The 16,353-nt window shown below is 41.7% G+C and overlaps 1 protein-coding gene across 1 annotated transcript in view; it reads left to right on the top strand.

Annotated features, from left to right (window-relative positions):
- The window catches only part of MDGA2 (MAM domain containing glycosylphosphatidylinositol anchor 2), a 378,145-nt gene extending 370,836 nt beyond the window's left edge, over window positions 1-7,309 (top strand). The window contains exons 15-16 of the mRNA XM_061462444.1: window positions 4,602-4,707; window positions 5,264-7,309. Coding sequence (XP_061318428.1) covers window positions 4,602-4,707; window positions 5,264-5,352 — 195 coding nt within the window. The 3' untranslated portion in view covers window positions 5,353-7,309. The remainder of the gene's footprint in view (window positions 1-4,601; window positions 4,708-5,263) is intronic.
- Window positions 7,310-16,353: the final 9,044 nt, after the last annotated feature.

The raw sequence follows: 16,353 nt of genomic DNA, 5'->3' as shown, positions 1-16,353 counted from the left end.
GAGAGAAGAGACACCTGGGGAAGCTGAAACCAGTGTGATAGTAGCTGTGTCTGAGAGGGATTCCTGAGATCTGGGACAGGCTTAAGCAGAAGGGAAGGACGAGGACATCAGCTCTGGGCAGAGAGATGCAAAGGATTTGGTACCAGCAATGCAGAGGAGCAGAGGAAGGTGATGGGGTACAAACCTGGGGTCATCTCTCCAGCACAGAGAGGAGGAAGTCATAGGTTTAGATGGAAGAGCAAGCTGAGGCGCTTGCCTTACCCAGCCATCTGGGATGAAGCAACAGCAGAACAGCCAGAATCCACAGCTCACAGCTTCTGGTACCCAGGCTGCTGCTTCCAACATGGAGTCTGAGCACCAGTCCTTGCACGGGGCCCTGTTGCTTTCAGAAGAGTTACAGGAGTCACTTCTGCTCCTGGCACACCTTGCTTATACTGTTCTAAAACCATATTCACTGGTGCCCCTAGCTGGTACACAAAATGGGAGCTTCTGTACGTGGCTATTTTTCCCTTTTTACATTGCTGTGTTTAAAGGCTTACACATAAAATGAGTGTAAAGCCATGAAGCTCTGCAGAAATATGACAAATAAATGTCAGAGTGGCTGGAACCTTAAATTACTTTTTTAGGAGCTCTTGCATCAAGCAAACTATTTTCTATTCAGGAGTCTTAAGTAGGAAAGAATAGAAACCTCCCAGTTAAGTTTAAGGAGAGCGAATTGAAGTGAATCTTTGCAGTAAAACAGTACACTGACACCGAAATGAAAACATTTTATAGGTTAATTTATATGGGTAAATTGCAGCCTAGATTTTATACCTTCCCAGTCCCTGTGGTATATAACAAAGCTTCTGTCATGAACTGAGAAGACTACAGTGCTTTGAATCAGGAAAAGTATTGCATACAAGTGTTCTCAGTAAGGTACTTAGGAAGTATTTTTAAAGAATAAACACACAAAATAGAGAACATGTGGAAGTGATACATGGCATGCTCGCATCTAGAAGGGGTCAATTTTAGTTCAGATTTGAGCAGGAGCACTGCCACTGCCTTTAGCTATTTTCTCCTTGACACCTTCTTGTGTCAAAGATTTTTTTTGGCAAAAGAGGGACTAGTCTGTCCTTAAGTAAGTGAGCCTGCTGGACCACTCAGATTTTCATCCCCCAGTAGTAAGCCTAAGGGGTTTATACCCTTGTCATCATGCTGTCCAGAAGGGGACAGTCCTGGAGGCTCGTTTCTACTTCAGCCTGGAGTAGGGGAGGCTCTGGGGATTCCTTATAAACAATCTTCCAGTGCCTGAAGGGATTGACAGGAAAGCTGGACAGGAACTTTTGACAAGGATGTGCAGTGACAGGACAAGGGAGAATGGCTTTAAGCTGACAGAGGGGAGACTGAGATTAGATATTAGGAGTAAATTCTTCCCAGTGAGGGTAGTGAGGCACTGGCACAGGGTGCCCAGAGAAGCTGTGGCTGCCCCATCCCTGGCACTGTTCAAGGCCAGGTTGGATGGGGCCTTCAGCAGCCTGGTCTAGTGGAAGGTGTCCCTGCCTGTGGCAGGGTGGTTGAAACTGGGTGAGCTTTAAGGTCCTTTCCAACAAAAGCATTCTATAAATCGATGATTATGTGAGCGTTAGGAGACTGGCTAAGAAGTTAAAATCTGTCTGAAATCCTGCTGAAGAAGCACAAACTAAATCCCCCGGAGACACTTAGGATAACTCTGGAGGCACTATAGGGGTTTATTTCCATTTCCCCTGTTAAGAGAGCAAAGCGGCCTTTGCTGTACTATTCTTCAGCTAAATGCAGTATTTTTAACAACAGCTTTGTAAAGTCATGACATGCAGATAATAGGTTTTGCAGGATACTGATAGGGGATTCTGATTATCTGGCATATCCTGCAAATAGCTGTGAGCTGCAGGCTGGGTTGTGCTCCACGCCTTGCCAGCACTCCCCTGCAGTTATTTGTTCTGAGCATGTAGCCAAGCTGGCTAATAGCAGCCCATCTTTGAAGCCCATAAAACACACTGCCAAATGCAGATTCTAATTAAATGCTGGCTGTTGTATTTGTATAGAGTCCTTTTGTCTAGAAACAGTGTTTTTCAGTATCAGGAAAGATTTGACTTTAAACTCTGTTGACTGGTTACATGCCTGCTGCCAAGGAGCAGGAGAGCAACTTGTACTTCGTGGGAAAAGACACTTTCCTCTCAAGCTAAATACTGACCAACGTCAAGGGCAGAGTCAAAAAATTGTGCAGGATAACTACTTGAGACACTGTTTTCAGACATGGTAAATCATAGAAAAACTTACCGTTTTCCCAATCACATTTCGCTGTTACATTAATACGCACCTTGTTACAGTAATTAACCTACAGTGTCACACTTCAGTGAAATGCCGATGGAGTCTCCTGCTCCAAATGCATAGCTTTCATGTTATTAAATGCTCCAAGCACAGACCTTGCCACCTGGCTTACAACACAAAAGGCAGGCTTTAAATACATGCTTTATACTACTGCAGGGTCAGGCATCTACTAGGGATGCTCAGCTTAGCAAAAGGACAGCAGGAGGTTGGAACTGATGATCTTTAAGGTCCCTTCCAAACCAAAACATTCTATGATTCTACGATTCCATGTATCTGGCCAAGACTGAGGGACTTGCCCACTGCAGAAAGGCACAGTGGAGAATTTTGTGTGCAATGTAATGTCTGGTGGCATCGTGCATTGTTGTGATACAGTCCTTGTGTGATACTCATCCAGCTGGACTCACTGAAGGACCCCTGTGATTTACAGGGTCATTTTCCACTGCCCTGAGTGTTTACTCATCATTTATAATGAAAGGTATTCATTTCAATTGAGTAGCTCTGGTTAAACTGTAATAATGAGCAAAGAAATGTTGGAAGCTGCCGAAAGAAGAGGCTCAGTTCTGTGTCCTGCTGAAATCAGTGACAACAGAGAGAGTCTACCTGAGTGCCTCAGACAGCTCCCTGATGCAGTTGGATCATTATGAAGTATAATTTAAGTATTTTGCTCCAGATGGAATTAGGGTTTTTCTCAAATTGTCTCTACCCCCAAGAGTTAATGTCTCCATTAGTGCCACAGCACACCCTTATAAATTCATTGAATTTCATGCATATATTGGTGCAGATTAAAGTTAAAAAACTTGTCATCTAAGTTAACCAAAAATATTTCTAAGGACTGAAAGGGAGGGAAAAGGGAAAGGAGAGATAACTGTGCAAATGTTGCTGCTTGGGAAATTTATTCCTTACATAATTCCTTCATCTCTTTAGAAAGGCTTTGAAGTTTTCTAGTGAATAAATTTCTGCACCACAGAATGAGTCCACTCTTCTGCAAAGCTAATTAAGCAGCTGTATGGCAAAACAGCATCATGTTGGGTTTGGGGAAGGAGAAAGAATAACTTTGTTTCTTTAGTACAATAGTAATTCATATCTAATAACAAACATTACAGCAAATATTACTGACCTTGCATCAAGCCACTCATGTCGATACAGACACCATTTCTTTTCACAGCTGTAGCAGTAGGGGTTTCAGACTAGGAATATTTGAAAGAAACGATTAATAGGACCTTGAAATCACTGGCATCAGTTCAGCAGAGGTTAAAGCCTTAAAGAGGAACAGATGTCTACCCTGACCCTCTCTGTGATTAAAACACATCACAGTATCCTCTGATAAATATGAAACCATTCTTAGAGGGGATTATAGCCTCTAGACATGACGATGAGACACTAAAAGAAGGAGAGAAAAAGGGCTGTCATTGCCATCAATTCCTTCCATGGCGGAGATTTGGGAGGTTGCAATCAACTGAGGTGATCGCAGGAAGTCACTGTCAGACTGTCAGACCTCGGGGAATCTGAATCAAAGGTAGTCCCTTCCTTACCCCTTGAGATAAATACAGCTTTCCAGTATGGGTGAAGGGACACCAATCTGGCTCCTGGGAGGTTTCTCCCAATCTTTCATTGTCCAAGAGAGATTTCAGGGTCACTTCCTGTCCTCATTCTGCCTGCAGGGAAGTTGCCAGCAGATTGCAGATGAGGGACCCCAGTGTGGGAAATGGAGTAGGAAGGACTGGTTGAGCTAACTTCGAGAGCCTGAAACTTCATCTTCCTGTGAAGCTTTTCCATCTCATGTGTGTTTTCAGGCAGTCTGTGATCAAGGGATGATCAGCCCTTCAGTACGTCACAGATGCTGTTCGTCAAGTTGTGCCTCTGCCATCCACGTCAGGTGGCAGGAGTTTCTAAGAGAAAACACCCCAAATAGCTTTAGAACTTTTCTTCCATTTAACCCTGCTATTTTCTCCAGGAATATCGTACTTATATACATACACACATTACAGTTATCATAGTGGCAAAGCTGGAGGCACCAGGTAGACAAATAGGCAGATGACTGGCAGCTCTGATATTTTTCAGCTCATTCAAAGAGTAAAAGCCTCCACAGCTCACACATCTTCTGTGCTCACCTTACTCGGTTGCATTTTTTTGCACCATAGAAAGGGTTTGTAAATTACTGCAAGCCCATCAGTGTAGTTTAATGCTGTGCAAAATGCAGCTGAACATTTTCCATTCATCACCCTCTGATCTGCTGCTGCTTTATTTTTTTGCAGCTCATATTTGAAGGGATCCGGGGCCCTGGCATCGAAGGTGATATTGCTATTGATGATGTATCAATTGTGGAAGGAGAGTGTATGAAATCAGACCAACCAGCCAACAGTAAGTGGCTTTTCTGCACATGGGAGAGAGCAAATTGCTTCTTGTCGTTATAAATTTGAGACACCTTCTGAAATGGATTTTCTCAAGAACAATATATTGTTCAGTTCAGTTGGAAAGACTTAAAGTAAAACTTTTTCCTTGGAAGCAAGCTCTGGAGTCAAAATGTCTTTGCTCAGATAGGAAAATGCTGATTTTAGCGAGACAGAAGTGAAAAGCTGGTGGGCATTAGGGAAGGCTGCACTCCACAGTGGTGCTGGGCTGGGCAGCCATGATTCAAGATAGGCAGGCAGATAAAGCAGCATTAAAAATAGATCAGGGGGTGCAAGCAATATGAAATTAATGAATATCAGTGCTGTGATTCCCTGTGGACCTTGTTCCATCCCTCCACACCCCGTGTCTGCATTATAGTACAGGCCTTAACTACACAGACAGGTGTTTTTTTATCCCAACATTTCCTGCCTCATTCAGTGGCTTAGCCTTTGTCTTCTAAGCCTTCTAGCAATGCTGACTGTGTCTGGGCAGCTCTTTAATTCTACCTTTTTCCCCCTTTTTGTAGATTTACGATCAGGTGCTGTTGGGACATTAGCGCATATACGACTTATCCCAGTTATCATCCTCATGTCTTTCTTAAGTCATCAGAGGTGACCTTATCCTGGCAGAGGCTACAAGAGATTCACCAGGCACTGGCATGAAGAAAGAGTCTTTGTAAAATGGACATTTAAAAACAAACTACCAAAGATTCCTCCACTGACTGACTCAAAAGTTAAATAAATACATAAATAAATAATAAAAAAATTAAAAAGCACTGGGGACATAAAAGGCATCACGGGAGTGTAAATCACTATGAACCACGCGTGAGAACGAGATCTGGCCTTGTAAGGAAGAGACCTTCAGGTGCTTTTGTGGTCAATAATGAATACAGCATCATCTGGTTGAACTCTTGGAAAAGAGCTATAGAAACCCTTGTCAAAGCACAAAGTCATGGCTGGTTTTGTTTCAAATGAATAGTTTGCTTGTTACCATGGAAACTTAATGGCCTGCCAAAAAAAAAAAATAAAAAGGAAGGAGAGGAAATAAAAACAAAAACGGAGAGAGAAACACCTCACTGTAAACAGGGTATGTGAAGAGCTGGCATTCATTTTCCCTTGAAGAAGGTTTTTAGTATAGAGTTAAATAAATGTAGGCCCTTTCTACTTTGGCTGTCACATCCCCTAGAGAATAACCCTAAATCAGAGTGTTTTAAGACATTTACGTTTCATTTCTCATGGCTATGCTTGATAACTGTATGCTGTCTCCTTTTGCATGCATTACTATCCAGGATGTGCAACCTGGGCTTACATATTACACAGGCTTATCGGAGTTTGCTTGCGGCCACTCGAACACCCCTCTCCCCTCCCCAACTAAGTCATCTGTTCTAACGAAGTGAAGAAACCAAACCACCGTCTTTTATAAATTGCCATGGAAACCAAGTGCCTTCAATGAAACAAGCCTGATTTAAAAATAAATAAATAAAAAAATAATAATAGTTTCAACACAGAAGCTTGCACTGCGAAAATGTGGTTTGTGCAAACTATTTTCTAAACAAACTACGGAGCCTGGGTGTGCAGACTGCAGGCAAGGAGACGAAGTCGCTTCTGGAGATGGATGGACCTAAGCTGCTGCATAAGCCCTTCCGGATGAGATATTTGTTGTTTAGCGTTCCAGACAGCCATGGCCTTTCAGCTTACTACCCATTAGAAAATAGCTTCCGTTGGTCCTGGAAATGGGAGGGAGCAGCACTTTTTTTTGATGTTGTTGTTGTTTTTCCAGCTTATCAAGTGGGTCAACCAGAGGAAAAGGTTAAGATACACTTAGTGCAGAAGGTGGTAAAACACAGAAGAGATGTTTGTGCTGTAAACTCCATTCACAAGGCAGTCAGCCCCAGCATTAGTGGGATGGGGAGGTATGTGTGGGGACAACGGTGCGTGCCGAGACACTCAGCAAACTGCAGAGCTCACTGCAACCCTGGCACCAGCGAAGCACCAAGGGTGCTGTGCCTCTGCCCTGTAGCCAGACTCTGTGCAGATCATGAAAGATTATTTTGTTATTGTAGCAAAATTTTAAAAAAACAAGAGAAAAAAATCCACTTTTACAACAACAACAAAAACAAACAAAAAAAAAAAGGCTGTACAAATGGTTTTGAGCTACCCGAACACATACCGTGAGCCAGCCGGTTTTCCACTGCATTGTAAAGTTCCCTTACAGTTGTTTATGACAATTTGAATACCTTTTTCCTTAAATTATCTCAGCTTTTAACTTCATTTAAAAAAAAAAAGACTTTTGTCTAAAGAAGAGTATTATAATTATCATTATTCTGTGTTCTCTTGATACCCTAGGAATAAAAAAAATTATATGCAAATAATTGGAGTACAAACTTAAAAAAAAAACAGATGAGTATAAAATTTGCAAATATGAGTATAAAAAGCACAACGAGATGCAGTAAAACAATGACAAGGCTTGACTTTTTTTTATTCTGTAGAGAAATGTTTGTGCAAATCCAGTAATTCAACTAAAGAGATAATTTTACAGCTATGTTCAATAAAGCCTCTTTCCAGGTAAGGTATGCCAAGTGGTATGTGTGTTTGTTGAGCAGTGTGCCTTCTGTGCCCCAGATGGGTGCAACTGGCATGGCTTGTTTTTTCCTGTGATAAACTGGTGTTGCATGAAGAAATAATGGTCCATTCTGGCGATGCTCAGGGGCTGGAGCTTTGGAGGATGCTGTCAGCTCCCTGGTTTGTAGGCAGTTTGTGGTACCTGTAATTCCCCACACTGCAGCAGGAAAGCTGCTCTGAAGATGGTGGGATCTCAGATTCTGGATGAACTGTGGGATGACACTCTTATAAATAACCCAAATTTCCCACCGGCAAGCACTGGGTTTTAACTGGGGATGGAGAAGCAGGTCAGGTATGGTAAGACCCTGATGCAGATTTTTGTGTAGGAGTTTGTTTTTTCTCTTAAGTCAGGATTTGTGGAAGCCAAATCTTCACCTGTATCCTCCCGCTGATCTCTTGTGAAAGCCACAGAACTGTGGGATTGTCTGAGAGATTTCCCTCTGGGTGCTTTTGGCATGAGTCTTCGGAGGGGCTGGCTTTGCCCAAGGCTGCTAGGAGCCCTGCCAGAAATGGATGCACAAGGGTTTTGCAGCAGACTCCCCTGTTACATTTCCTGTTCTGTTTCTGACCGTTGTGCGATCTCAGTTTTGCTCATTTTCTAGTTTGAGCAGCTGCAGTGTTGCTCCTGAAGGAAGCTGAGCTGGAGCCGTGGCAGGCACTACATGAAGTCCCCACATGCTTGCACTTCACCATGCTAAACTGAAGGCAGACCTTGTTCTGCTGTATTTTATGACACTCAATTTCACCGCTCTGATCAGATGAAAGAGGGAATATAGAAAAAAAACAAACAGTGGCAATCTGTCAATCAATTTGAAGTAAACATGAAACGTTCCATTTGCTTTAAAGTATTTTCCTGATTTTCCTTCTGATTTATCCCTTCCAAAAATAGACTCAAAGTAAACTGAAATTTGGACACCCAATTGATCAGCACATGCCAGGAGAAGTATCTTCAAAACACCGTGCAGAGCTTGCACCACAGGGCTGATGGCAGTGGTGTAATGGGGGACTCCATGGGAAGGGAGGATTTGGAAAACACCTGGCAGTGTCCTCTGGTGCTTGGGCAGCTGTGAGGAAGACAGCCTTGAAGACAAAGAAATGGAGATCATGCTTGCTTGTTTAGATCCCAAGCTAAGATTTCTTAATTCTTTCACAGGATGGTGTGGGAAAATAAGGGCATTATTGGAGTACTCCCCTTTCATTGCATTCAGCAATGCCATGCACGTTTAGTTCTTTCACAAAGCACATAGTTTGAACGTGAAATTCCAGATGAAGTGCTTTGATCTCACTCTGCTACCAACCTACCACTTTTCCAGCTGGCTTCAGGCATGCTTGGATCCTGGGTGGGACACAAGTGGCGATAAAAGAGCATAGACTAAAAGGGGTCAAACATATTTCAGATCTCCCTCTATCCCTACAAATGCAAAACTGCAATTTGAAGGCAGGAGCAGCTCTTTGAGAGCCCATCAAAGTGGCAACGGCTTATGTGATGGAGGCATTAACTAGTGGAGGATAGGGTGTTTACTTGAGCCCATCTCATATCAGCCAGTGTTTGGAGACTATTATCTAAGGTGTGCTACTGTCAGGCCCACAGAAATCCTTTGAAATGTGAAATTTCCTCTGAAACTGGGAGAGGAACTGCTGGTTCCCAGTGAGGTGGAGCCGCAGCACCTAGTCCCTGAATGGCTGCAAGCCACACACACAAGTACCAACCTCCACTGATGCTGGAGCAGTTTTCTTCTTGGCACCCAGACTTGAGTCTGCTTGCATTCAGCAGTGTAATGGCAGAATTTAGTTTGAACAGCTCTGGGGGCAGTTGAGGTCTCCAAATTTTAAAACAAAGTTGATTAGTTAAAACATTAGCATATCGTTGAAGTTTGTTTTCTCTTTTAATGCCTTGTAAGGTCAGAGAAATCCCTTTCTAGTGAATGGTTTAGTCAGAATAATCCGATTTTTTTTCACCCTTAGTGGAAGAGGTCTACCTCTTTTATTTTTGAAGGGTTTACTCTCTAGCCATGTTTTTCCATGTATGAAGGGGTAATTGAAAATGTCTTCCTCCTAAAAAAAAAAAGTGATCCATCAGAACAATGGCTGTATATAGTAGTTGAATAAAAACAAACAAAAAATTATACAGTTTGGTATTATAAGCACTCTGCATATATATGCTAATAAAGAGGTTGGGTGCCAAATTCTTGTATTTTTCTATAAAATAAAAAAAAAAAACAACAAAATCTAAAACCAAAAAAAAAAAAAGTTTTTTTTTTTGTTTGTTTGGGGTTTTTTTTTGCAATAAAAGCACACTGCCAATGTAAGTTTCAGCAGCCCAGAAGGAATTAAACCAGCACGTGCCGACCATTTGATTTTCCTTCATGCAAGGAGCTTACGAAGCTACAGCTCATGCAATTCTTCAGTCATTGGACCTTCAGTGTTCAGCACTTTTTATGTAATCTTTCGCTAAACCCATAACCATTGAGTCACCCCAAAGATCCATTGGGAACTTGCCCTGGCGTGGGGTGTAGGCAGGAAAAGGTGCTTTGCAGGACTTGGGCTGGAGAGGGATGTGCTGGGCACACCTGAGCCAGCAACCACCAACCATGCCCCTGCTCACAAATACATCAATCTTAAAACCAATTAAAAGGTGGAAGAGGGAAGATGTATTTGATTTTTGCCCTCTACACTGCCCGTGATGCTATTGCAAAACCTCGCTGCAGGAAGGTTTTCTGTCCTCATTCTTGTTGCCAGCATAAATGTGTCCATGGCCAGTTTAGCATGATTTGTTCTTGTGCCAGCAATGGTAAAACATATTTTCCTCCTTTCCTGATGTTAAGCTCCGATCCCTCCGTACCCCCATACCGGCTTCAGATTGCCCTTTTTTCTGTTTTGGTCAGGCTACAATATTTCTATCTCTGGGTTAGAAAAGATACATAACAACAAAAAAGAGCTATTGTTAACCCAGATAAAATATGATATAGTTTTCCTTTTTATCTGTCAGATTAGGGAGTTTAGTAGAAGCTTTATGTTATGGGAAGTTTGTTGTATTTTCTCCCCAGAACACCACATCCGAAGTTTGTGAACACTCAACTGGAGTGCTTCTGGAGAGCAAGTCTTTCAGAGATTGCAGTGCTGACACTGACTGCCCTTTTATAAAATAGCATCTTACTCATACCTCACAGAGAAATAGTTGTGTTATGATGAGACTACTCAAGTGACAGTAAACGGATCAGGTCATTAGAGAATGCAATGACACTGTACATGGGGTGAGTAATTCCTTCCTCCCTGCATGTCCCTTCTGAAATGCCCCAAAACATCGAAGTTCAGCAATAAGCCCCCAGTTGTTCACTTCATTTTGTATCTTACTGAGCTCAATCCTAGTACTTTGATTACAAGATCTGGAAAAGAAACAGAAACAAAAATAAGATGATTATGTTTGCGTTCACTCTGTAGATGTGTGCATGCATCCTGGTAGCCTCACCTAACATGGTCTCTCCTAGCTGGTTCTTTGTCATGGTCATGTCGAATGTCACTAGAGACCTATGACAGGTGATTTGCGACCAATTTCCTTCCATTTCTATTCTGTGTAATTTCTTTTTCCATTGAGAAAGAGACTTGAATGTTGGCAAGTGCTTGGACAAATGAATATTAATGTAGCTTTGCTCACAGCTAAGGTCATGGCTGACAACTGGAGAAATATCACTGATGATTCCTTGGGATCCAGGACCTTTGCATGAAACAAGTCTTTGCCTTCTGCAGGCTTGAAGGGATGTGCTTCACCACCAGTAAGGAAGAAAGAGGAACACTGCAACAACCATGACTGTAAATTCTTGAATGCATTTTGATAGATATGACCACAAAAGAGGTTGAAGAAACACGTTACTGCAAGAATTAGCAGCCTCAGCACCTTCTCAGGAAAGATCAGATGTGTTTCTGCTTGCACACTACCAATGGCAAAGGGAAAAAATCTGTGTTTGTGTGTGTAAATACTATATAAATAACTGTAATTGTATGTATTTAATGTATATATAATGATTATTACATTTTAATGATCTGAAGTATTGTATATAGCCAAAACTTGGTCTCTTATTTTACTAGCACACCCACTGTAGATTTATTTTTTGTCATTGTTGTTAATGTATCTGGTTACAATACGAACTGGTCTCACTTTTACCTCAAAGGGTATATGTTCTTTATGTACATTTTATAAAAAAAAATAGAAAAAAAATCACTCAGTATTTTTGGTTACCTTTTCAATTGCCAGCTGTATTTTCTGTCTTTTCCTCTTCAGCTGCATGCTGCCCTTGCTTCTGCCCCCTAGATCCACTGCAGGGAAGAGTGGAGTTGGGAGAGACTGGGTTTGATGGGCAATATTTCTCGCTCAATGCATCCCTGCCTTCCTGAGAGATGTAAGAAAGGAGGGCTGTCTCTCTCCATCCCAGCTCTCCACCTCTTGCTAGGTGTTGAAAGGTTTTGATTAGACCACGAAAAGGCCATGCCACCATATTCTCTACTGAGCCTTTCCTTCCCTTGCGTGATGCCAGGGAAGTAACAGGGTTTTACCCAGCCATACAAACAGTTAAGGGCTGAAGTCCATTTCTTTGACTTTCTGTAATGCCCGCAGAATCCCTGGGAAGAAACCTGCATAAAGATGTATGCACCATGGCAGACAAAGCTACTTCAAGAGCACTCTTTCCCAAGCCAGCCATGTGGGTATTGATGTGATGAGCACACAGCTATCCAATATATCTCTGCCTTTATGTAATGGTGTGGAGTAGCACAGCATCTCCAGATCCAATGTGGACCTTACTGCATGAAGAGTCTGGATTTGTCAAGGTCAGTGGTTACATGGTCCAATGTGGAGGTTGTCCTGGACCTCATCAGTCATGGGGTTGATGCCCATTCTCTGCTGAAGGCATGACCTGGGTATTTCTTCTTGTCCAGCTCTTCTGTTGAGACTGCAGTTTGGTGCCTAGAGCTATCTCAAGCTCTATGCACATATAGCGCAGTCAGGCACACTTTTAATCAGGGGTTTCCAGTGTACAGTAACATGAAGAATTAGAAGTTATTTCTTCTGAAGTATTGTATTTGCTCATTTAAGAACACAAAGGCTCCAGGTTTTCATGGGCTAACTACTGTATATTTTGAAAAGGCCTAAGATCATTAGAATTCTCTGGTGTTTGTTGTCTGGTGCAAATGAAGAGTAAAGTGCTGTGCTCTGATTTGGCATGTTGCATGTCAATGTCACACTGCTGGGAAAATGAATGTACAGACAGCAAACCAGCATTCAAGAGGGAGCCCTCATTTGTGGTTCCTGCTCTGGCTGTCTTTTTTTGGTCTGTGTGGAGATAAATTTCTTTACAACCTGTCAGAAGTCTGGTTTTATTGTAGGTGAGACTACAGTCTACGTAAATGAACGCATATTTTGTTTCTTGTTGCATTTTGCAAATGCTGATGTTTCTTTGCCCTTTTCAGTTACACTGATGCCTCCATCATTTTCTTGATTAAATTTGTGACTGCCAGCTGTCAGCTTGTTCAAATTAGATAAAACTCAGCATTTCCAGACAAGTCTCTCTCCAGTGGCCTCCACCACAGACAGTGACAAACAGCAGCACAATGAAATTCACAGCTTAAAAAAAGAAACATACCGGTCTCTTATTTTTCAGCTTAAAAAGTTTCACTGTCCCTTTTGATCTCACAGCTTGAAATGATTCTGCATTCCCTCATCCCGTCCTTGGACATTCAAACTATGGGCTGAAGCACTGTATTCCTTTCAGATGCATTGATCTTCTTCCCTTTCCCCTCATGGTAATTATGTCTTAGCTGCACATTGGTCCAAGAAGAGATCCAAGGGCACATACTTTTGAGTACAAACACAGACAGTTATTATATATATTACTCTTAGAAGTATCATATATATTGTATTTACATGAAAGATGATTAAGCTATCTGCTTTCAAATGGAGGTGCTCTGCATCATTGCCTTCATTTGCCATCCTGTGTCCCATCTGGTTCAGGGACCAAAAGCTGAACCTCACTGTCTGCACCCCACCCAATTCTGTAAAGATTTGTGGTGGTTAGTAGACTGACACAAACATCTATACAAAAATGTTTTATATTGGTATTGTTTGCAAAAAAAAAAATAAAATGAAAAGAAATCAGGTTTTGGATAGATTTTATCTGAGTTTTGAATTGTGGAAACTTTTCATTTGTGGGAACAGGACCATTCCAGAGCAAAATTAGCCAGGATGGAGTGGCAGGCCTAGTCTGTAAGATAGACTGCATGCATAGGTCAATGCTTACTCCTAATCAGCTGCTTATTTTTGTGGAGTTGATGTGTTAGTGCTCTGGATATGAGTAGCACAGCATGTTGAGCTGCCAGGACTGTCAGATCTGTCTCCCTAGGGAATGCTTGTTATTCTTGTTTGGAGGTTTTTTGGCACGTTGCTTTTATTTTTTTTAAAGAGAGGAGAACAGGGGTGTATTAGCAAGGATTAAAGTATTACTGTAGTGGCTCTAGGCCTTTCACAATCCCCATTATTTGCTGTAATCCCACCAGAACAGAATGCTTTTCTCATATTCCTTAATTATGCTGTAAAAATTAATGAAAAAATAGCAATAAAGAATAACATTCTGATGAGGCATGTAAATCCCAATTTATATTGGGTGCAGCAAAAATTTGTTTTTCTGCAGTATTCAGTAGTACTTGACATTTTCAGCCTAACTCCACAGGGACAAGGCTTACACAATCCTTCTGTGAGTGATTTATTGTGTCTCCGTCCTTTCCCGTTAATGAGTTCTGAAATTTTTGTCCCATTTCAAATGGGTTTGAAGGGCAGTTGAGATCACAATAACAATTTGTTTATTTAAAGTTGGAGATTTTCTTTAGGAAATCACCCACCAGGACCTGAAGAGGTTAGAAACCTCTTCAGGAGCTCTCCTCAGGCTGATGAACATCTCGTAACCGACAGGGTTTCCTACACTGTATGTCCACGTCATTCTTCCTCTGGTTATTATCATCTCTGCTGACTCCCCTTCAATGTTATTCTTCCCATTCCCTTGGGAAACATCACTGATGCTCTCTTGCACCTTCAATTCATTTCATTAGCCTTGAAGAGATCTTTCCAAGGGGTTAATAATGTCCTTAGACTCACTTTTCCTTCCAGAAAGTGAGAAATAAGACAAATCTTGTTTTGCTTTAAAGGACAAAATGTTCAAAAACTTGCCAATAAATTGTCTTCATTGTTAATAGGTGGTAATTGCATCCTGTGTAAAGGCACTGGGAGAGACTGAGGCTTAAATAGCCTCTAAACCTCTTTTTAATTGTCATTATGGGTCCGGCTGCTCACTCAGCAAGAGGCTTCTCAGTGAAAGTTCCATTCCCTGCCGTGTTTGAACACAGACCAATACTAATGTGAAGTTAACGCAGGGGAGATTGACCACTTGAAAGAAAAGGAAGTATTCGATTTGATTAAAAAAAAAAAAAAAAAATCAAGTGCTCTTTTTAATTAAAGATACTTATTTATCAGGATAACTGGCTGACATTTTCCATTTGATTCAGTCTAGGGAACATCTGGGACATCATCCCTTTGTGTGGCGGGGAACATGCATCCCTGGGTATTTGTTCGATATTGGGTATAATGAGGCTGCCTCTTAGGACCACTAGATGCAAATTTGATATTAGTGATGTTACCAGCATTATAATAATGATAGCAATGCTCTGTGGGAAATAGGAGCTGTCAGGAAGAGAGGCAGCAACTGTGTGCATTAGGTTTGACTCTGGATAACAAAGACTTAATCATCTTTCAAAAAATAAAGGAAAATAGGATGCTGCAATGTTTACCTGTCATTGAGTCTTAGTGGATAGAGACAACTCTAAAGTGGAGACTGACTCTGTGGGCCTGGGTACAGTGAAGTCTGGTGGGTGGCTGCACCACCAGTTGTCCAAAGATATGTGGGAAAGTTTTCACACCATGAACTGACTGAGAGCTCCATTTTCAGCAAAAACTGTTTTGGATGCTGGAGAGCCCCATACCCCTGCACTTGTCAACTTTGAGAAAGTCTGAGTGCTAGTGACAGTTATGCCATGCAGTTTAAAAATACTCCAGGTATGTCTATGAAAGTTTTAATACCCGACCAAATTCACCCTTAAGAAGAGAATGCAGATGTGCCAGGTTTGGATACTTTGATTCAGTGACTATAAAAAAAAAAGGGGCTCAGTTTCCTGCTTAGACTCACAGGAGATTAGGACAAGGAAGAAAAGTGAAGAATATGAAGAAATCTTTTATTAGCTACAGTAGCCCCTTCCTAGTAAAATTAACAAGTTGGCAGAGTGATTAATCTTATAGTCTTAGTATTTTATTGGGAAATTAAGAGGTTCTGGAGGATGAGAACAAATTTTCCATTGTCTGACCTAGAAAATAGGGGACTGCCATAACCAAGCAGCGAGCATCAGGTTACTGAAAATCTGTGTGAGTTTACTGATACACTGCATAGGGTATCCAACCCCTTCTGTCCTCCTTCAGGACCAGCACTGCCTCCAAAGTCCAGGAATTGCAGTAGTTACATCAGTCCTGGAAATGGGCACAAAAATAGATGCTGATACTGAAATAGCTTGCCAGGAGAAATCCTGAGTTTACCATTGGTTTGGGTGTGTCAGGTGAGATTAAATTTCATGGTAAAAGGACTGCATAGTAAAAGGCTTTATTTTGGTGCTGTGGTTTTATCCCAGCATGCAATGAAGTACCACACAACTGCTTGCTCATTCCCAATGGGATGGGGAGATAAGTCAGAAAAAGGTAAAATCTGTGGGCTGAGATAAGAAGAGTTTAATACCTGAAAGTAAAATATAATGATAGTAATAACAGGAAAAAGAGAGAGAGCAATAAAACCCAAGACAGACAAGTGATGCAATGCTCACCACCTGCTGACTGATAACCCAGCTCTTCCCTGAGCAGCGACTGATCCCTTCCAGCCAACTCCCCCAGTTTCTATACCAAGCATGATGT

Source organism: Pezoporus flaviventris, unplaced genomic scaffold (genome assembly GCF_033815535.1).
Source record: "Pezoporus flaviventris isolate CSIRO_AGI_PZ_B2104156 unplaced genomic scaffold, CSIRO_AGI_Pfla_v1 ptg000035l, whole genome shotgun sequence".
Lineage (NCBI taxonomy): Eukaryota > Metazoa > Chordata > Aves > Psittaciformes > Psittacidae > Pezoporus > Pezoporus flaviventris.
The sequence above is the reverse complement of the archived record's forward strand: the minus strand, read 5'-3'. Positions and strand labels throughout refer to the sequence as shown.